Genomic DNA, 23153 nt, shown 5'->3' on the forward strand with positions numbered 1-23153 from the left:
ATACATCACATACACGTGCAATCCTTGATTTCCAGTGCAATATCTCAACAACCACATGCAATATCTGTGACATATTTTATTATTATATTCATCCAATAAAATTTGCACTCTGGCTTAGGCTAATTCATTTATTTATATCTTAAAAAAAACTTCTTTACCTTTCTTTGTACATATTGTATTTTTATTTTTATTTTGATTATTTTGATTTGTGTTTAGGTTTTTATATCTATTGTCCTTACTGTCTTGTTGTTAAGTACCAGTGTTCCATTCACCAGTCAAATTCCTTGTATGTGAGAGCTCACTTGGGCAATAAAGCTTTCTTGAATCTTGAATCTGGAATCTTGAATCTTGAATAATTTACAATCACTATTTTGCTGCAATACATATTTTTTAGTTTGATAAATATTTCCTGTGTTGCATTTCTTGAGGTTTTAAAACAAAGCGTTAATGGCAGAGTTTTAGAAACTTTCACTTGAAGTTTTCCTGATAAAATGTTTTTGGATTTTGACAGAGCCAGCCCTAACCGACTTGATGCCCTAGGCAAGATTTTAACTGGTGCCCCTTGTATTGATTGTAACCAACTCCACCAACAATCACATCACATATACACTTAAAGACAACTGACATAAAGCTTTATGCTTTACAGGTTTCTTTTATTTTCAAATACAAATGACCTCTAAAAGAACTTAAATAAAACGGTAATAACACTGGTATTTAGCAGGGGGGAAAAAATACAATTTCAAAATACATAATGCAATAGTAGTAGAATGTATTCAGTCATTATATAACACAATTATTTTCACAGTGCAGACACTTTAAACAAAGCAATAGTCATGTATTAAGTGATGGCTGAAAAGGCAGAAGTAAAATGCTTATTTAAGCGTAGCCTACATTTTCTATCTAATTAAGAAAACAGCTTCAAAAGTGTAAGGAAAACAGCAACAAAACACAAACAGGTACATCATGAACACTTAAAGACTTCAAAAACTGATGTGCATACCATTATTTTTAAAAACCAAAAGTGAATCACAAGCTTTCAAATGTAAAAGTTTGTAAACTGGCATCATTCCGCTATAATAAAACAATATTTAAATTAAATAAAACAATATTGTTTTTCCTATTATCTACAAATTTTCTTCCTCACTCATTTAGCGGCTCCCCCTGTGGACGCCAGGCGCCCCTAGCATTTGCCTATACTGCCTATGCCACGGGCAGGCCCTGGATTTTGATAAGAAACTTATAATAAAGGCTACTTTACCTATACTTAAACAAGACACCTTCCTCTTGGTTTTGTCTACAGTAAGCTATCGCCAGATGGGGGTTATATGTGTGGGTTAAAGTATCATTCTGATGTTTTATCATGTCTACATACTACATACTGACAATTATTTCCTCTGAACTTCACATTCATAAATCCATATAAACTGACCCCTCAGTTGAAGATGTGAGGAACTGTAATGGCTGAAAAGACTGTCAATAATTGGTCAAACTTCAATTATAAAATTAATATCAATTTGTGAACTTAATAAGCTCCAATGGCTGGTACATTTGGTTTATATTCTCTAATATATTTAGAAATGACTGTACTTATTACTGTTAGATCTGCATAAAGTAAGTTAAGGCAGACTTGTATGTAATCAAAGTGTTGGTTTCCAAATTTACAGCATTAGTCATTACTAATATTCTATCAATAATCAAAAACCTTACAGGTGTTCTCATGTAGTAGTGTCATTTTATTGTTATTTGCATAATACATTCAGTTTGAAAACAGTTTCAACCAAGTCCAAAACCTGAAGAATCAGTTCTAATAACAATGAACTACTAGCAATTTAATAATTGCGCAGTCAGCAACCAGTTAAGGTCGGGGTATCTTAATTATGGTATTTCACACAAATCTGTAATGCTGCCTAGCAAAAAAATAGAAAACAATTGAATTGAATTGATTTCACTTTACAAAGGGGAGGTGATTGATGGCACTGACTCTCTACATCATATGTCCAAACTATATTTACAAAATACAAAAGTGATGCTAGCAATCCCACTGGCCAGTTGTAAACTTATCTTTAAGATGAAAATAAAATAACATTACATTCATATCAACAATGCACAATGTCCTTCACTGTTGTTGATAGTCTCATATGAGCTCATAGATCCTGTAGAGTTGAGTTATGATCAATTACCACGAACGATTGGGTTTAAAAGTTGTAAGCTTTAAAGTTAACTTCCTTCCAAAAAGAGCTTATTCTGAGCTACAACACAAATCACTATATTGTAATGTTTCTCCCTTCCTATTAGATGATGATGATGATCAGTATCTTATATTACACAGAAAGCACTTAGTTAAGCCTTCAGCATGTAAACCAAGAAATGCACAGAGATCTGATGCATCTGAACCACATCCATGTGTGACCTTGGAACCCTGAGGTGGGAATTTATTTCTATACAAAAGCTGCATCACTTTTAAATTGTAGGGGAGTAAAGCAAGTGCACACAAGTATTATATACATGGGGCCATAAGAAAAACGATGTCAATTTTCTTAGATTAACAGAAGTGTCTATTTTGATGCGATACTGATGGCCGAATTAGATTATCTGTGCCTACAAACATCCTAAAATTTGGAACCTCGAAATGTTTTTTGAAACGGTCAATGTCAACAGTCTGATGTGAATTATCTTACATTAATTAACACCACTTATTTGAAACCAGTCCAGCCGCTAGTATGTGAATTCAACTTCAAAAACAATCTACATTTTATGTTATCAGGTGAATTTACATTGATGAACACACAAAGTCACAAAGTCAAAAGAAAACCTGTAATCAGTGATGTGTTGATGGGTTAAATAAAACAAAAATGAGGGAGGGTGGGAAGACACCACTCATAACTGAACCATTCTCATGGCTACATTTACTGAGTTTTGTGTTCTCATGAACTTGATTTTACTGCAGAGGTCACTCATATTAACCACAAAGTGGGAAATGGATACATGTAATATCAGGAAAAGGAACATACAAGGCTGCTGGACATCAACATTTTCCCTTGATGATAAAATTCAGTTTATCATTATTTATAGTTTTAAGTTTCATTTCATTTTTGCTTAAGATGAACCATGTGCCACTACGTATATAGAACTGACTGAAATCTGTATTACATCAGTGCTGCATTTTCACCATAATTGTAAATGTTTCTTTGAAAGTTTAACAGCCCATTCAGGAAGTTTACGAAGCTTGTTGGAACCAAATAAGAAGAAAATGATTTAAAAAGTTTAAATATGTAAATTAGATTGTGTTCGTGGACCTGTCTTAATGTTAATAAGAACAGTGTCATCATGTGTGATCAAAAGGGTTAAATACAAAAATCCACAGAATGCAAGTCTTCCTCACATCTGATAGCAGTGCAACCTCAACAACAAGCTAAATAAGACTTCTATTTTTCCTGATGGGCACTGAGTGATTGAGAAAAGAAGACAGATCTGTTTTGTATCCCACATGCAAAATCAATGAAAAAATAAAAAGAGTAAATTGGCAAATGTCACTGTATGAATTCCTTTTCACAGTTTATACTCAGCTTAATTAATAAATAAGCTTTCACACAATAGCATAGATTGAGGTGTGAAGTAGTGCATACATGCATACATGTATGTTCAGTGAGCCAAGGGGAAGTTTGGTGATGGAATGTGTGTGTGTTTAAAGACTGACTATATGATTCAGTGAAGCTGAGGATTTTTAAAATGAACTTTGTATTTAAGGAGGGCAGGCAGGGTGGTGAGGGGCAAACACTGAATTTGGCAGCTGAACGGTTCACTGTAGCTTAGAAGCGGATGAAGGTGGCGTCGATCTGGCGTACGGTGGGCAGCGCCAGCATTATCTTTCGCCGGTACTGTGGATCCTTCTGTAGAGGGTTTCTTTCAAGGTAGACCGTCTCAAGGGACTTGGCATTCTTCAACTCGTCAAGGTCCGACCAGTTATCTATCTGATTATCGTTCATCTGGGGAGATATCAAAAAAAAAAAAAAAAGCCAATAAGAGGATGAACTTATATCTGTTTTGCACAGCTCAAACACAGACTTCAAGCACATTGTACCCAAGACTGTGGAGGATATGGAGACCAGTAAAGAAATAAGTGATTGCACTTAGCCAAACAGAAGACAAATAATAACTTCACAGAAGTGCTGTGTATACATATTTAGGTGGAACAATAAAGATATGCATCTTAATTCGGAACACAAGATAAATCTGTGAGTAGAAACTAATTATAATTAGGGAACTGCTGAATGAAAATCTTAATAAAACTCAAAGATATGTTTACTTTGTGAATCCAAATTTTACAAACAAATGGTCTGTACCCAAAACTCCTGCAGGTCTGTCAGATGGTTGATATTTTCAATTTTCTTTACTCGATTGGCTGCGATGTCCAGGGTTGTAAGTTTTTTCTGTGAAGGAGAGCATGTAGTGTTTTAATGTCAAGAGCTAATTTTTTTTTGAACACTTTTGCACAGTAAGCAAAGTACACGAGGAATTGAACAGTCTTTTCAGAAAAAAGGGTGTGGTAATCTTATGACTCACGTTGTTTTCCAATCCCTCGATGACCTCAATGCCATTGTGGCTCAGATAGAGTTCTCTCAAGCTGACAAGGTTCTGTAGACCCTCAATTTTGGTAATACGGTTACTCTACAAACAAATGAACACATATTAAATGAATGTTAAACAAACACACCTCAGCTTTACCAGCATAACCATCAAATATGTTGAAGAGGATTTCTGTGAGTATACCTGAATGCTTAAAACCGTAAGATTGTGTAAACCGTCCAGATTCTGAAGCTTTGTTATTTTATTGGTTCCAAGAAACAAACTTTGCAAAGAAGAGAGTGTATCCAGGTTTTCTATGACCTGTAAACATAAGATTATGAAAGAGATGCAAGCAAACATTACATAATGACTTCATATTCTGGTGTCCTAAGACATGTCATTTTACACTAACTTAAAAGGAGTATATTTAAAATGTATGTCATTTGCTAAGTTTTAACAGTATTCAGTACATACCCTAATGCGATTTGAGCCCAGCTCCAGCATCTCCAGGCACGTCAAGTGTTCCAGGTTGGCAATGCTGCCTATTTTGTTGTGAAGCAGAAAAAGTTTCTTCACCCTAGTCATCTGCTCCAACCCCTCCACCTTCCTCAAGATGTTGAAAGACACATCAAGCTGCCTGGGGATTAGTAAAACAAGTGCTGTTATACAGTGCTATTATATGTTCATTAGAATTAAAACCGGTCAAAACCGTCATAGTCATGATGTACAGATGTTCAGTAAAAAACTGACTTCTGTTTTCTTTGGATGGAAGCTGTAGAAAATGCTGAATGATAAAAACAAAAGTATTTTCTTCAGACTTACTCCATTTCTGTGAGGTGTTGAAGGTTCTCCAGTTTGCGGATCTGATTGTCATAAAGATCTAGTTCGTGCAGTGAGCCCAAACTCTCAAGGTTTTCAATCTTTTTGATGAGATTCTGCCTTAAGGAGAGTGTCTGTGTAAGAAATGATGAAAAAAAATTAGCAGTTACAATCAACAGCAATATTTCATCATAGACCCTGACCTTTCCTTTTTTTAATTTGCAATTCATGGTCAACAAAGAAAAAAAACTGTCTTAATGAACTTCATCTTTAAAGGTACAAATAACAAGGGGTACTAAATAATGAGTTTGCTTACTTTTGCCTTCTGTAACACCTCCAATCCTTCAATTTTTCCAATACGACAATGAACAAGATCAACATCCTACAAAGACACAAATTGTTTAGTATGGCACACTATCTGTTATTGTTGATTTTAGTAACTATGCTGTGTCATGTTCACCCAAGTTTCCAGCCATAACAAGTTGACAGTTAACAGAAACCCAAAAATGCAAAGGTCATAAATAGGTCCAAAGGAAAATAACTCTCAATATGCATCATTTTATAGCAAATCATCTCCCCCCCTTAAAATTAACCACAAAGATGAACATTTTACTGTAGAGCATATTAACATAAATTTCATAGACTAGCTCCAGCCAAACAGCAGTGGTGTGAATCATCTCCTAACCTCTTCGTCTGGATCCAAAGTGATGGTGTCCATGTCAACAGGGGACTCTTCTTTACCTTTAGTGAGAGAGTTAATCAGATCAACTTAGGGGATCATTGCATCAAAGAAAGGTTTTCATTCTCATTATATAGATATTATAACACAAATAATAGTTATGTGATACTGCTTTGTAGATAAACATGTTTGAGAAATTTGTTTATTAGGGCCCGAGCACCGACTAGGTCGGCGAAGGCCCTCTTAAAACCCGAGGGATTATTATTATTATTTGTTTGTTTGTTTCTTCTTCTTTCTTTCTTTCTCCCGACTTTTGAACCCCCAATTTGCTTGCCTTAACAAGGCCCAAAAGTCCCCAACCGTTGCACATTTTGAAGTAGACACATTGTCGATCAAAAGTTATCAAACAGAATTTCTCTAAGTCAATTCCTTTCTCAAAGGAATCTTCCTAAATCAATGGATGTGGGCATGGCGACGCCTCAAATTTGTCTTGCCATTAAACAGGAAATACTTATAGCTCCCTCATACAGTGATCAATCTGTTCGAAGTTACATACACATGATCAGGGTCCATCCCTCAACATACCTATGGACTCATTTATTTACTACAGCTATAGCGCCACCCACAGGAAATTTGTTGTACTGACATACAATACCCGATCTCATCCAAATTTGACATGTTTCATCATGGACCCAGCCTGAACTTATCTATATACACATGTTTGTCATATGAATAGCGCCACCTAATGGACACAATGAGTATTTACTCTCAGAACATGTTTTTAACATGCTTGTGATCACAACTCTTTCTATAATGATCTGTGATGAACAATCCTTCAGAACTTAATTAAAGACACAGCAGCACCTACTGGTTACAGGCAGTACTGCAATGTACACTATGCTGATAACTGCATGAGTATGCTCACAGTTTCAGCCTAGGCAGCACAGCAACACATCAGGCAGTAGTGCACATCAGGCGGTAGTGCACATCAACCAGTCGCGCAAATCAGGCGGTCGCGCAAATCAGGCGGTGCTTGAACAAGGGCCCGCACATATCCGCTTGCGGTTTTAATTTTTGTTTAATCTTCATTATAGGTTGACTTTTGATGATTCCTTGTGACAGTGCTGGAAGTGTGATGATTTACTTGTGGAAGTGGGCTGGTTGGGATCGACATCGCCATTGATACTCTTCCTCCTGGTCTCATCATCACCAGACTCCTCGGACTCACCTCTTCGGTCCACTATGGTCAGCACAAAGCAGAGAAGCTTAAGTTCAACGCACAGTTGCAGTTATGTCATACTGTATCACATGCTGGGGTCAGGCTGGGGAGACGGCCTTTAAACCACTGGATTCTCTGTAGAAACAAACCTTGAAAATACTGGACAAAAAATCAATGCAATATCATCACTGTAGGATACTGGAGAAACATCATCTTTTGAGCTTCGAGAATTTTAGATTGTTTTCAAATGAATGTCCCGTGTATAAGATTTTAAATGGTTTGGCCTCGCCTCCGCTGCATCACTTTGTCAACTTCTGCTCAGTGGACTCCATTAAATCCACAAGGATATCTTCTTTTAGAAATTGCAATGTACCCTTTTGCCATACTTCCTTCAGCTTTTCCTGTGAAAACCACAACTCAGTGGAACAGTTTACCAGAGGACATTAAGAACTGTGATTCTCTCAGCAGCTTCAAAACCAAACTGAAAGATCTGCTGAAGGACACTCAAAACTGCAACCACTGATTTAATAGTAGTACTTTTAACTTGAAATACAGTTGTAAATACAGTGTGTGTGTGTGTGTGTGTGTGTGTGTGTGTGTGTGTGTGTGTGTGTGTGTGTGTGTGTGTGGTTTAACCATGTGATGTTTTAATTGTGACCTGCCAAGGGACTGCAGATGTATCAATAATAGATGTTAAGCTAACTCTGGTACAATGCATCAAATGGTGACATCTATGTTAAATATCGTACATGGTCCCTTTATAAATAACTAAAATAAATGGTGGATAATCATGTTCCACTGATGCATTTATCAGACTTTAAAGCTGACATCCATTCCCTCTTTTGCAGAATTTAAGACTTGGATCTCTGACAACTGTGCCTCAAATGTTATCTATTTTAATGAATATATTATTTTGTGAATGATTGTGTATGTTTGTTTGCTGTTTCTAATGTGCCTGTGATCTCGACGACAATGAAAATGGGGAAACCTCAATGTCTTTTCGAGAATAAATAAAGGTTTTGAATTTAACTGAATTTAGCTGATGCACATGGAAATATGATACAACAACTAGGCCTAGCTCATCCTCATCCAGTGTCTGTTGTGTTGTCAGGCGAAAGAAAGCTGTTGTAGAAATAATATATCTTTAAACCATGAGAAAGAACTATAAATCATGTTTCTGCACCCTTTAACATTTTTTTAAAAATGCATCAAACTGCGCTAAAACGAAATCAGGATTCCGCCAATCACTGGATTAAATCGGTGACTAATAATGGTCATGGATGTGATCCAAGTTGTTTATTCACTCTTACCAGTCTGAAGAAAATTAAAAAGTAATCTCTCAAACATGAAACATACACAGGCTAAATACTGCTCACCATGCTAGCTAGATTGGCCCTGTGCAGACAGGTCAATGAGCTAAGATGGGAAACATGCTCCGTTGATACACAAGCTACGTAGAATCAAAACCCAGCCTTTGGACAAGACAAAGCAGCAAGGAAAGCTAAAATTAGATGTAGTTAGTGGGACAGTTTCGGTTTTGGTAGTTCACCTAATAACGTCTGCTAACGAGGACTGTTGTTAGCATGTTAGCTTGTAAACCAGGGATGGTGGTGTGTTGAATAACAGGGGTGAACATACCCGGGTAGATCTTATCAGAAGATACGCGTTATATCAGGTAAATCTTATTTCACATCGCTGATACGGTTACAACACGACCTCGTCTTTCTGTATTTACTCACCTTCCATTTCTTGAAGCTCTCCAACTGACCGGGAAGCCATGTTTCCTGTAAACAGTCCTGACAACCGCGCAGCCAATCAGGAGGAGGCTCGTTCCTCTGAAAGACTCAGGGGGGCGCGAGAGGCACACGATGGAAAGAAAACCAGATGAGATTTATCATCCAAACATTGTGTTAAATCAACACAATATAAAGGGCAGTGGTGAAAAACAAGTAATATTAATGTAATAAAAAGTGGAAACTTGTAATTGACTTTGATTGTTACATTAAAAAGACTAAAAGACATTCATTTTCCCAATAGTTTGTAAAGGTACACTGCAAAAACTCAAAATCTTACCAAGTGAAATTATCTCGTTTTTAGTCAAAATGTCTTATCCGACTTGATTTAAAAGATAAATTTACTTAACAAGTAACATTTGAGCTCACTGGAAAAATGCCCCTGCAAAAACAAGAATAAAAAACGTATTTCAAGGTACTTTTACCTTGAAATAAGCTTAAAAATCTGCCAATAGAACAAATGAAAATTTGCTTGGCAAGATTTCTTAAAATAAGACGTAATATTTATAAACCTGTGATCTTAAAATTAGCAGGGAAAACTTATTTTAAGCTATATTTCACCAGTATTTTAAAGCTTAGTGTCTCAGAATAAGCCAGGAATGCTAACAATTAGTATTTTTTCACTCAAAAAAAGATTTTTGCACTAATACATTTCATGTCAACTTCTTAATTTGAGATATAATCACTTTAATTTGAGTTGTATTATAGCGGTACTTCTCTAGGTTTAAGACCATCTTGTACTTGAAATAAGATTACAAAGTTTAATTTGAGCATTTTGAGATATAATGTCTTCTCATAGTTAGCTGGATATACTAATATTCAGTAATGTCCTTTTTAGGATAAGCCAGCTATGCTCAAAAGTATGTGTTTAATTGTGTGCATGTAGTTTTAGGATGTATCTGTATCTGATTTAGAAGAAACAGTGCCTAAAAACTGTAACCTACCTCTAAATAGAACAACTTTTCTTTCTTTCTTTAAAAATTTCCACTTTTAATTACATTAATGTCACATATTTTTCACCACTGCCATTTATATTTAGGCAGTGGTACTTTTTTCAAGGTAAAAGTACCTTGAAATAAGTTTTTTTTCCTTGTTTTTGGAGGGGCATTTTTCCAGTGCAACCTTTGCCCAAAATAGTTGGATTGTGAATACATCTCCATTGTATTGGCTGCAACATAGAAAAAGACGGTTAATGAGATGAAACATTGAAAACTTAAAGCTACATAGAAATGAGTATACAGCATATTTATTAAGAGCATAATTCAATTATTGTAAAAGCAGTTAACATATAGGCACATTTTAGTTTAATGAATCTTCAAAGCAAAGGGATTACATGAAGATGAAACCGCTTGACTGCAGAGAACACCCTCTTGCTCCTCTGAAGTCACATGTCGCATTCTCTCACAGAGGAAGTACAGCCAATCCCAAATCTGCCCTGCATCCTTCCGTTTCAAGAATATGCCTGCAAAAGACTGCTCTTGGTTTGAATGTCTGGTGACAGCAACAGTTCCCAAGTAAAAATGCTTTTTTATGGTAAAACACAACATAACATTCAACATTTGACATGTTACCACACATACTTGTTAGTTACTCTAAAACAACAGATATCTCAAATGTCTTTTTAATCTCACACATGGTGATCATAGAAGTCTGTCTTGACCTAATACTTGGATAAGCAGATATGGAGATTGGTTAAAAACAATACGTTCTTCATTATCAAACCCATGAGAACAACAGATTATGTTATACACATTGTAAAAACACAACCAACTACTGGTTGACTATGTGAATGATTACCAACAAAATGCAGCATCATTTCAACCTGGAGAATAATTGACAAGGCAGCCACAAGTTACGTTTAGGCTACTATGTAAATGTGTACAAAAAGAAAAACATAAACATTGCTTTAAATGGATGTTATAAAGACAATGAAATAATAGTATCTACTGCAAGATGGGCCAAACATAAAGGCCTATTGAAGAATTTCCCTGGGCTTCTTTAAGCATGCTCTGGCAAAAAAAGAGTCAACTATAACCAACCATAACCGTATAGGCTCTCATGTGTACTGAGTTCCTATATTCCTTGCAACAAAAGTCACTTTTAAATCAGTTATAATGAAGTTAGGTCTACTCTCTAAACTGAAAGAGAACCAAGCACCATTTGTTGTGATGATAAAAAGGATCTAACATTAAAACTAACATAAAGGGAACAGTCATCGCAATGCAATCTCTGCAGTTTCTTTTGGTTATGCTGGTTTAATTACCATTGGACTGTATGCTACAATTTAAAAGCTGAATCACATTTAGAGGAGCTGTGTAAGATTGTAGGGGAGCGTTTGTTCTATTAACCAAACACAGCAATTAAGTCCTACTTTTATAAAAACACAAAGGCATCAATAGCCCACATAGTTCAGATTGCTGTACACTACAAAAAGCCAGCCTACAAAAACAAGAAAAAATATACAAAAATTGGGGGTATATTACTTAAACTAAGCAATATTATCTGCCAACAGAACTTGGCTTGTCAAGACTTTCCAAAACAAGTAAAAATATCTAACCTCAATGAACCCAGAAATACCTTAACATTAGTGTATTTTCCACTAATAACAAGAGACTTATTTTCTCAGTGGATAGTGCTCATACATCTTTGTTGAAGACACATCTCTTCTCTTTGGCCTTCTCGTGAAGATATTGTTGTTTTCATGTACTTTTTACTTTTTTACCTTGTAAAGCACTTTGGCCAACACTGGTTGTTTTTAGATGTGCTATATAAATAAAGTTGACTTAACTTGACTTGACATGCGGAAGGGAGGCCACAGGCTGGGTTGAAACCCGGGCCAACCGCTTCATGGGTGCTCAACTTAACCATTAGGCTAAGTCCGCGACCTTGTGCCATTATCTTGACAGTACTGTGCCAACTGTACTAATACATAGTAGCACATATTTTCTATTGTTTCATTGAAAATAAAACAGTGGATTACATTTGGCTGTCATTTGTTTTAATTGTGTGAAGAGATACAATTGTGTCAAAGTAATAATTTCTTATTTCATACTTGAAACAAGAAATTATTACTTTGAAAAAGCAGTTTTATACTTGTGACTGTTGATGAAACAGCTTTGTAACAGTTGACATTCTCGTTTAAAGCATGTATTACTCAATATAGGTCATACAATCTCAGTAACAAGCTATAATATCTTACTGAGATAATTTAGGACCAAAACAAGTGAAACACTCTAACATAAAAACTGCTTAGGGAGACATCTTATCAGGCAAAAAATAATCAAATTTCACCTTTATCTGAGATATATAATCTTACTTAGATTTCAGTTTTTGCAGTGTAGGTGCAGTCTACATGCAAAATCCTTATTTTCACTGAGGCCATTATATTGTTCTGATTATTATTATTATTATTTAAAAATAACTCAATAAGTACAGTTTGTGTAGCCTACCTGAGTAAGAAAACAATGTAATTCTAGTAGCCTACTGTAACAACAGTATAAAAAAAAAATTAACCACACCTCAACATAGAGAACATTTGTTGCAATGATTACTACACCCTGAGTTGATTGAACTCCTTTTGCTGCTTTAATTACCATTGGACTGTAGGCTACAATTTAAAAGCTGAATCACATTTAGAGGAGCGGTGTAAAATTGTAGGGGAGCGTTAGTTCTATTAACCAAACACAGCCCTACTTTTACAAAAACACAAAAGGCATCAATAGCCCACATATTGTTCTGACTTCTGGATTATTATTGAAAAAATAACTAAAGAAATGCATTTTGTGTAGCCTACCTGAGTAAGCAAACAATGTGGTTTTAGCAGCCTACTGTAACAACATTATTTTAAAAAATCAACCACACCTCAACATAGAGACATTTGTTTCCTACTACACTCTTGATTGGCTAACTCCTTACACCTGTATAGGTTTATGGTACCGGTGTTTTCTATCATTGGTGTTCATGTGTGACTGAAGGTGCCCAGTTAAACTTCACTTTTCTGAAGCAGAGCCCCCATGCAGCTCCTTGACGTGGGCGAAGACCTTTCAGGCCACATGCTGAACACCTTAGCCAATGAGAGGCGAGACGGGCGTAAATACTTTAAAGGGACTGTTTGTAGACTCAGAAGCGAAAGCGAAGTGAGAACGACAGGAAGCAGAGGAGGAGAGAACTAACCTGCCCGAGAACCTCTAAGATAGCATCTGTGGAGGGTGTTTTCCCTTGTTTAGGATTCATTATTCGTGCACTAGTTGCACGTAAAAGGCTTAAAAGAATCCGGGCCATTTCTAAGTCCGGAGAGTTTTGACCGTCGGACGCTGCTTGCTGGATTTTAAGCGGATAACAAGCAAAGATAGAGATGCATTTACTCAGCATTCTGCTGCTAATGTTGTGGGATTTGTCACGGGGGGTTCCTGTCCCAGTAGGTAAGAAGACTTGTCTCTTCGCATCGCACTGCTTTCCAGATACGCGCACTTCTCTTTATTCTTCAAACACGGACTGTGAAGCAAACTGTGAATAATGTACCGTAGCTTCTGCAAGCACGTTAACTATGCAGCTACAGAGTACGACTTATAGACCTGACTCATCTAATTTGGTTTTATTCAAGCTTGTGTTTTACTACTTACACTCCTTTCCTGGACGTATATAAATGTCGTTATAAACTACTACACGTTAAAGGTGCAAAACTCCTGCATTGATCCTGTTTTTTTCCCCCTGTCAGGATTTGTTTAAGCTTAACAGAGGCGTTGCTCCCACTCTGCTTATTTATGAGACCTTAGTGTTAAGGTTACCTTGGATTGCATTAAATTGAAAATAAGTATATTTTTCAACCTTTCAACATACACACGTAAAGATATTTGGTAATTCTGGTGAAATAACATATTCAAAGATGTAAAAAAAACAACACATTAATTAATAAAAGACAGTCTTGAAAGTGTCTTATGAAGCAGGTGTATCCAAGAAACCTGACATCAGAATAAAAGTAGCTTTGTACTCTAAAACTGCAAAAGTTAGCTACATCATTGTTTAGGAATTAATAATGTACAATGTTTAATGAGATAATGTTCCTGAAATATAAAGTGTCTGGACCCACTCTGACTTGCCAAGCATAATAAGATACATTAGCAGAACAGTATGAATAATCCAACACAGAGAAAAGGACCAGTCCTTACAATGCAATGGGTACTTTCATTTTTGGTTTTGTTGCAAAGTAAAACTTATAAAGGTCTACTTCTGAAGGTGTTATCTAACTTTTTTGGAGACCTTACTAGTTGCACTGATGGAATACTACATGTTTTCAGCTGTATTAGCCTCTTTTACACCACCTTCCTTCTTTTTTTTTATTGTTAATGCATGTGTTTTACTTTCTCCCATTAGATACAGTCATACTGCAGGTGCAGCAGTGGGGCGTGGTGGGTTATCAGAGGGTCAGCATGCAGGTCCTCCTCAATGGTGTCCCTCCAGCTGGCACAAGTCGGGAAGTTGACAAAATTATCAAAACCATGTCAACAAGTACACTCCTTCCAGCTCTTATCGGCGCCAACCACACATCTGTTCTGAGTGAGAAAATCACCACATTCTTTTTGTGTGTTCAATTTAGTGTTGTCTGTAATCAGAAAGTCTTATGCCAACATAAACCCTGTGGTCAGTCTGATATTATTATGTTTGTTACTCGCTAGGAAACCACACTGTGCTGCGTTCTCGTGAATGCTTGCAGGAAGGGTCTCAGCTGCACTGGGCCGATCGTGTGTTCTGTGATGAGAAGCTTTGTCTGACTCTGGACTACACTGACACATGGAGATCTGAAATACCACAAGCACTGTCCCTTAAATTGTTGTGGGACCAGGAAGTGCTGCGCACAAGAATGGAAAGGATTCGCCTTCAGGAGGGATGCATGGAGCTAATGAAAGAACTGAGCCTTTCTCAGGAGCAGCCTGGTATTTATTCTTTCCTTTATTTGTCAAAGTCATTAAGCTTGAAGAAATGTGGGAAGTAGAGAGTGTAAAAAATGCACAAAATACTTTAAAAATAATCACGTAGTTGATACTTTACAACTCAAAAGACCAGATACAGGAACTTTTCTATCTTCTCAATTACTATAATGGTGTGATGGAGCACACATTACAATAATTCAAAATGATGAGCTATATCTGTAAAATAAATACACGGTAGATACGGTAATACATTTTAATTTGCACCCTTACTTCATGTTTTGTCTGCTTGTGATATTAATAATGATCCCCAAGGAAGCCTAGTGTTGCTGGTGGCTGTGAATTCTGGAGGCCAGCTGATGGCATTTGGCTTTGAGTCACATGACACAGTTGGTGTTAAAGAAAAGGAAAGGCTAATGTCTAAGCAAAACAACACCACCCTAAAGTTTTACAGTGCCACATTTGTCTGGCATTTTGCTGATGTTTTGCAATGCTTTTCTAGTTTCAGGGATTCCTTTGCCTCAGCTTCTGATCCCTGTCTTGGCAATCCTGGCATTTGGTGGACTTATTGTAATCAGCCTCCTTCTCTCAAAGAACCATGGTGAGTTATTATTTTTTGCTTCTTATTTGAATAGCATTAGCACATGTTAAACTTTGTTTAATCCCACTTACATAACTGAAGGAGTCTGCATGATGCAGCAAAATTATTACTACCAAGAAAACAACACAGTCCTTTGCTGCATACTGCCAGAAAACAGTACAGTCAATTTAATCTTTAAATCTGCTTTGATTAAACTACCCATTCCCTATTACAAAACGCAGCATAACTTTGCTTATTTTGAAATGTGTCCTGTCACAAGATGTTGGTATGGTGCCTCACACTCAGGGAAATGCAAAGCATAGTCATGTGTTTTGTCTTTCTCACTCTCTCTGTCTAGGTTTGAGGCACCCTGGAGGTAAGACAACAGACCCTCTTAGGTTTTCTCTTTAGCCTCACTGTAGACTAACAGACTCAGTAGAAGATTGGTAGAGTTAAACATTAGATGCATTTAAAACCTGTGGATGATTATGCTCTTTAATTTTCAAGGTCAGTCATGTGATCCTGATTCACTCTATGATAATGTTTATGCAGTGTGACTGTTATTGTTTTATGACAAAAATTGGCAGGCCAACTGGTGATACAGTGATGATCCTCCTTTTTAAAACAACTGTTACATTTTTTTTTACAAGTTGGTGTTTGATTGTTGGAGCCTTATCTATGCACTTTGATGTCATTGCAGGAGTAATTGGCTCAATCATACATTATCCTCAGGACATGACTGAAATGCCTTCGCAGATAAAGTCAACTGGTTACCACACCTTGTGATTCAAAGCTCCATCTGACTGACTGCTCATGTTTGAGATCTCTGCACCACTTTTAGTGTTGATGGTCCCCCTCATGATAAACATTACTCTTCTGTATATGGGCTCTATGAATCTAACCAAAGCTTTGTTGCAGTGCCAACGGTCCACTGTATGACACACATGGGCACTGGGTCTAAGTCAACATTATTTCAAACACTTTAATACATGCACACAACTTGGACATCCGTTTTCTAGTATATGCTTTATATAACTACACATAAACACATGTGCTTTTAGATATAAATATATGAAAAAATCTTGTTTTTGTGCTTTTAATAACTGCAGGCAGATGTTTTCAGTAGTCATAGTTTCCAACTATTCAAGTGAACAATGGGGATAAAAATGTATTGCTAACATGTTCTGTCTCAAGTGTTTACAGTATCTGCAAAGAAAGACAGAGATTGAAATTATTTGTCTTGCAGCCTGCAGATAAAGCCCTGCTGAAATTCAGTGCTTTGTTTTACCAGTGGTTGTATATTTTCATATTTTATGTGATGTTTTCACTGAATGTAACACTTTGTTTTTACATGTTTGTTGATGTAATATTTATAGAATTGATTAATTAAAGAGACTTTTAATTAAACTGTTGCTTTATTTGTCATGGATACGTTTTCACTTATTGTCAGGTTAGTTTAACTTGTAGTTTAAAGGAAAGAAAATTGTTGTTTGTTACATTATATTTTGAAACATGCATCAGATAAGCCTCAAGATCTTGTTCCTTGTTGTTTATTGTTATTTCCTTTCTAGTGCTCCCAAGATAATGGGAAGTGCCTGATCAAACTTTGGATACTGAGATGAATAAGCAGTACAGTGACCCATGAAGATCAGTCTGTCAACCTGCTGTGTTTCACATTCAGGAAATTATGCCCTCTGATTTTTTGTAGTATTTCAGCTCTATTTCTGTTGAAGCTTTGTTCTTATGTACGACTTTTAACTCATGATTAAAGCTCATGATTCAGCCCTGGTAAACCATCCATAAAACACCAGTAAGTAGAGATTTATCAAAAGCAAAAAAGCTCCATGCAAAGTGTCTCTGATTATCCCTGCACTTCCTTTAAAACATGTATTGATTCAAGAGAGCAATCAAGGGATAGAGGTCATGTTATGTTTTTTGAGGAAGTTTTGTCAGAGGTAGAGCATTCCCTTAACACTAGATGGGCCCGGATTCCATTTATACTAGAAAGGCCACCAGAGGTTATTTGGACTGCCAGATTCCAAATTGTATTATCTATTATGATAAATACCCGATATAGAGAGTGGTGTGTTTATTGTTTAAGGATATACTGTATTTTATATATTGGATGAAACTTTGCATGCTGAGCCACTTTAATCAGCTTCTCATTTTGGACAAATCACCGGTGAACAACTGTCAGGCTTCCTCAACAGTCATCTCTCTATTTATACTTCTCTTTGCCATAAATGCCAAAAAAGAATTGTCAATTATTTTCTTTTTGTGCAATTTGTATAAATTACATTTTAAATACATGAAAACACAACTGTAGGAAAAGTCAGGAACCGGCAGCATTGTTATCTTTAATTCAACTAAGTTACATGGCATTTAGATGTGAAAACAGTCTAGCCATCTAGCCATCTAGCCATCTCTAGCCATCTCTAGCCACCTCTAGCCATCTCTAGCCATCTCTAGCCATCTCTAGCCATCTCTAGCCATCTCTAGCCATCTCTAGCCATCTCTAGCCATCTAGCATTACATCCACAATTACATCCACAATTACATCCACAATTACATCCACAATTTCATATTTAGCCAATAGATGGCGATACATCTCTACACCCTCTTGTTTGTGAACGAGTGGGTTGCATTCAAGACGTTGTCCAACTAGGAAGTGTCCATCACCTTACACACATATGCACCAATCAGATAAACGCATTCATAGAAGTTATTATAGTGAAGCCGTGGCTTCAGAAAACGAACCAATCATAAGAGCTCTCCGGCCATTTAAACCATGTGGTTTCATCTTCACACGAATTTCAAAACTCTGTTAATTAAGAGGAGAAGCAGGCGCAGGTGCGTCAGTGTGCTTTGTGTTTTCTTAAAGAGGTGAGACCAGTTTGCTTCTTTTCACATTGTGTGTGTTCTATTTTTCAGAGTTCATATGTGGTCGTCCACCCAACAGTAATTGATACACACTAGCAATTCTGCTGAAGAGCTTAAACTATTAATCCTTCATTTAATACAAAGTTACCATCAGGTCACTAAATCTACCAAAGTGTTGTAGACATAAACACTGGGATCCCAGTGAAAGCATTGGCCTAACTATTGACCTTTTATCTGCTCAAGCTGTGATCTTAGCTTAGCACTTTACCTTTGTACCGATTTGTACCCAGTGGTGGACAGTAACAGAGTCCATTTACTTGAGTACTGTACTTAAGTACATTTTTTGAGTATCTGTACTTTTACTTGAGTATTATTTTGGGGGGAAACTTATTACTTTTACTCCACTACATTCAGAAGACAATTATTGTACTTTTGACTCCACTACATTTCTATCAATGCTCTAGTTACTCACTACTTTTGCTTTGTAGTCAACTCGTGAATTTCCTTCTCTTTTCTGAAATCTGATCCCTAAGACAGTAAAATGTGTTTGTGTAGTTCTGTTTGTCTCAGTGGTTTAGCCATACCTGTATATCGTGCGTCTCCACGGTTGAAAGTGGCGCAAACACAGAGCACATTTCACTCAGATCCGTTCATTTAGAGGTGATAATGATGGCTATAATTCTCCACCTGAGCACCCATGTCCATATCTTCAGCCTGTGTTAGAGGGTTTTGAACTGAAGAATGATACATATCATTTGAAATGTTCTCCCTGTTTCCCACTCTGCCCAAATATACAAACATTCACTGTCCTAAGCTAAGTTGTCTGTGCTTGGAGTAACTTAGTTGCTGTTTTTACTCCATGGTATAGTTTTTAGAGATTTCAAGTAGGGCTGTACAATAAATCGATTTAATCGATTAATCGCATTTTTGGTTTCAGGCGATTTAAAAAAAAAACAAAAAAAAAAAGAATCTAGATTTTCTCCGAGACCTCCTCCGCAAAATTATATTGTGTTTGAATTCAATGTTAGCGAAACTACATAATGCACTTTTAAAGAAAAGTTTACAGTTTGCACTTTTTTTTGGTACAGTGTGTTGACATAGGACTATTTAGCAATGTCTTAACAGTCAGATTTTAGACTGAAATGCTTCCTTGCCTACCCCAACCATGAAACAACAGTGGCCTTAATGATAATAAGTTCCTATGAAGCATGATAAGTATGATCCTCCATTTGTCAAGTTTTTACCATCAAAAAAAGGAATATCAGTACAATGAATATTATTTCCCATTCCTACCAAGTCTGTTCTGTCACTACTGCACACTGTACCTTTTTTAAGGGGAAATTCAGTTTGCCTTTGTCAAATTGTATTGATAAAATTAAATCAAAACTTGTTGTTAGTCATTTGTAGTTTTCTTTTTTCAGGAGAAAAACACTAAAAAAAACGATTAAAATCGTAAATTGAGTTTTTTGTAAAAGAAATCGGGGATTTTATTCCTGTGCCATATCGCCCAGGCCTAATTTCAAGTAATGGTTTCTAGATTTATCATGATGTAACACAATGTACTCCTACATATTCCTGACTGCACTCATGCTTTGAGAAAATAGAACCTTTTTGAGATATTTTTAAAAGTACTTTGAATACTTCGGTATTTTTAAAAGCAAGTACTTCAGTACTTTAACTTAAGTAATAATTTGACAGAGCATCTTTCACTTGTATTGGAGTAATATTTGACCTGGAGTATCTATACTTTGACTGAAGTAATGAAGCTGTGTACTTTGTCCACCACTGTTTGTACCCCAGGTTAACACTATTATGTTTTCCATGATGAACAGATCGGTTGAAGACGTAAATAACATGGCGCAGTTTGGGTCTGAAAATGACATCCATAGTATCCTGAAGCTGGATATGCCCATTATAAACGTCCCCACTGCAAGGTGGCAAAGAAAGACCAGCTCTTCCATCACATCTGCCCTGACTGCTTTGTCACCTGGCAGACCTGCTACTGCGTCCCCAAGTACATTAAAAACACCAAGCAAAACCCCAGGTAATGTGTGCCCACTTTGTTCAAACAGTTTGACAAAGCTCTGTGGTCATTCTTTGCTAATAAGAACCACCATTTCTTATCCTTTTTATAGGCAAAAATCAAAAACCCACACCCTCTAAAATGGGAGGAGACCGCTACATTCCCTTCAGAAATGGCAAACGAATGGATGTGGCAAGTTTCCTGCTCTCAAAGGAGAATGAGCCTATGGACACATACAACGCAGCAGCAACATCAGTAAGTTATTGTAATACACGCTCTTCATGATCACTGAGTGAAGTGAACCAAGGAGATACTTACTTAGACTATCTTTGTCTATAAATGAAAACCAGAAAGCCTGGTCTACGTCCCTGAACGGATACAACATTAAAGAAGCAAAGATCCTGAACCTGGGAGGGAAGCCACTTAGTGCCCTGGAAGGTAGGCGTATTTGCCCACAGTTTTTATTCCAGAAACATTTTTTGCTAAAGAAAGTGCTGACTTTTTTGGTATTGATATAGTATTTTTTTCTATGTAATATACAGGCTATCAGGACAACTTGACAGTCTTCTACAGTCAGGTAACAACTCCAGCCTCTGTCAAAAAGACGAGATACATTTCCTCAAATCCAGACAGAATCTTGGATGCTCCTGAGCTACGGAATGATTTCTGTAAGTTTGGTGCTTTTAAAGGTTTTCATGTTCAACATTTTTATTTTTCTGTGACAACACTTGTCACATCTTTGATTCACAGAGGGTGGTTTGTGATTGAAATGATCACTGCATTAGTAATTTTTTTTTCTAGGTACATTGATTTCTTAAATATGCATTAGATCATCATGAGGAGTCACTCCAGTACACTGAGCAAGCCTTCATTCACCCACTTTCTCCAGATTTGAACCTCTTTGACTGGAGCAGTCAAAATGTTCTTGCTGTGGCGCTTCATAATAGTGTTTACCTGTGGGACGCCACTCAAGAAGACGTTGTTCTTCTCATGAAGTTGGAGCACGAGGAGGATTACATCTGCTCTCTGTCCTGGACCAAAGACGGAAGATACCTAGCTATTGGCACCAGTGACTGCAAAGTTCAGGTTAGTATGCCAATGTAGACACACCCTTGATTCATTAGGGGGAAGGAATTCAAGTAGCTGTTGCATAGTGTTCTGTTTTTAATTGTACATTGTTCTTTCATAGTTGTGGGATGTTGACAACCAGAAGCATCTACGCAACATGATTAGCCATACTGCTAGAGTTGGCAGTCTAAGTTGGAATGACCATGTTCTTTCCAGGTACAGGTGTTATCTTATTCCTGATATGGACTATTACGATTTCAATGGTTAATGTTAGACTGAAAATGTAACATTTCTCACTCTCCTAGTGGCTCAAGAGCAGGGCACATTCATCATCATGATGTGAGGGTTGCAGAACATCACATCTACGCCCTCACTGGTCACTCGCTGGAGGTGTGTGGGCTGCAGTGGTCCCCAGATGGCCGATACCTGGCCAGTGGTGGCAATGACAACTTGGTGTATATATGGCCCCGCATACAGGAGGGCAGCCCTGGCCAGTCACTGCACTGCTTTAATTCTCATGAAGGAGCTGTCAAGGTGAGTAGCTTCCTATTTGAAGCATGATCATTGTGTATATTAAACATACTTAAACTGACACAAAATGGGGAATTGTTTTAGTGATTGGTTTTCTTTCAGGCTGTTACCTTTCTTAAAATCACTTTTGATGATTTTAGGCTTTGGCCTGGTGTCCATGGCAGCCAAATATCCTGGCATCCGGAGGTGGTACTAGTGACCGTCACATCCGTGTCTGGAATACAAACAGTGGCTCCTGCATCCATTCACTAGACACTAAGTCTCAGGTATCTTCATACTTTGACACACCTTTTTTGTTCCATTGTTTATTGCTCACTGAAAATATGCTTCATATCGGGGGAGCCTCTTCTTTAATCCTACATGATGACTTTGCTTTTAGATCTCTTCGCTGGTATTTGCACCCAACCATAAAGAGTTGGTCTCTGCTCAAGGCTACCCTGACAATAATGTTGTTATCTGGAAGTACCCCTCCTTCACCAGGGTTGCAGAACTCAACGGTTTGTAACATTGTAAAACTTGTTTTTTAGTTAAGATTTACGTCTTCAAAGACAACAGTCCGTAAAGTGAAAACCGCTGAACCACTCAAATCATCTAAATGCTTTCCCCCTCAGGCTTTGAGGACAGAGTTCTCAGTCTGTCCCTGAGTCCAGACTGCTCAACAGTTGCGACTGTCGCTGGAGACGAGGTCATTCGTCTGTGGAAATGCTTTAAGGTGGATCCAGCTGAGAAGAAGGCTAAAGAGAGGATGATCAAATCAACCTGCAGTGTCATTCATCAGTCAATCAGATAATTTTCTCTGAGCTGTTCCATTTATTTTTTTATATGCAGAATGAGTTATGTGCAATATTTTATTTAATTCCCAATAAAGATTTCTACAGTGTTTTAGCTGTAACTGGTAACTTGCTGCTCCTGTTGGTTGTTTACAAAACTAGCAGACCTGTATAAATTACAAGCGTTGCCTTTAAAGTAGAAGGGTTTTTTCCAAGTGTACTTGTGGCATCCACTGATTATAAGGGACACATTTTATATGGTGAACTGCATTGAATAAAAAGTATGATTATGAGTGTA

General features: G+C 37.0%; 3 protein-coding genes across 3 annotated transcripts; 2 read left to right on the forward strand and 1 right to left on the reverse strand.

Annotated features, from left to right (window-relative positions):
* Positions 1-1712: 1712 nt before the first annotated feature.
* Positions 1713-9151, reverse strand: ppp1r7 (protein phosphatase 1, regulatory (inhibitor) subunit 7). Its single transcript, XM_034703578.1, has 10 exons — positions 9023-9151; positions 7209-7304; positions 6071-6126; positions 5702-5767; positions 5389-5519; positions 5041-5203; positions 4771-4887; positions 4564-4668; positions 4344-4430; positions 1713-3986 (listed from the first exon to the last, which is right to left on the reverse strand). Exons 1-10 carry the CDS (start codon positions 9060-9062, stop codon positions 3810-3812), a joined length of 1038 nt encoding a protein of 345 aa, XP_034559469.1. The 5' UTR covers positions 9063-9151; the 3' UTR covers positions 1713-3809.
* Positions 9152-13044: 3893 nt separating this feature from the next.
* Positions 13045-16995, forward strand: LOC117827323. The gene is made up of 6 exons (XM_034703876.1): positions 13045-13497; positions 14450-14632; positions 14752-15009; positions 15506-15604; positions 15942-15959; positions 16284-16995. Exons 1-6 carry the CDS (start codon positions 13431-13433, stop codon positions 16367-16369), a joined length of 711 nt encoding a protein of 236 aa, XP_034559767.1. The 5' UTR covers positions 13045-13430; the 3' UTR covers positions 16370-16995.
* Positions 16996-18335: 1340 nt separating this feature from the next.
* Positions 18336-23153, forward strand: cdc20 (cell division cycle 20 homolog). Its single transcript, XM_034703870.1, has 11 exons — positions 18336-18466; positions 20296-20507; positions 20599-20741; positions 20837-20924; positions 21029-21154; positions 21376-21572; positions 21676-21770; positions 21860-22088; positions 22226-22351; positions 22465-22582; positions 22697-23153. The coding sequence occupies exons 1-11, from the start codon at positions 18372-18374 to the stop codon at positions 22873-22875; spliced, it is 1608 nt and encodes a 535-aa protein (XP_034559761.1). The 5' UTR covers positions 18336-18371; the 3' UTR covers positions 22876-23153.

Source organism: Notolabrus celidotus, chromosome 15 (assembly GCF_009762535.1).
Source record: "Notolabrus celidotus isolate fNotCel1 chromosome 15, fNotCel1.pri, whole genome shotgun sequence".
NCBI lineage: Eukaryota > Metazoa > Chordata > Actinopteri > Labriformes > Labridae > Notolabrus > Notolabrus celidotus.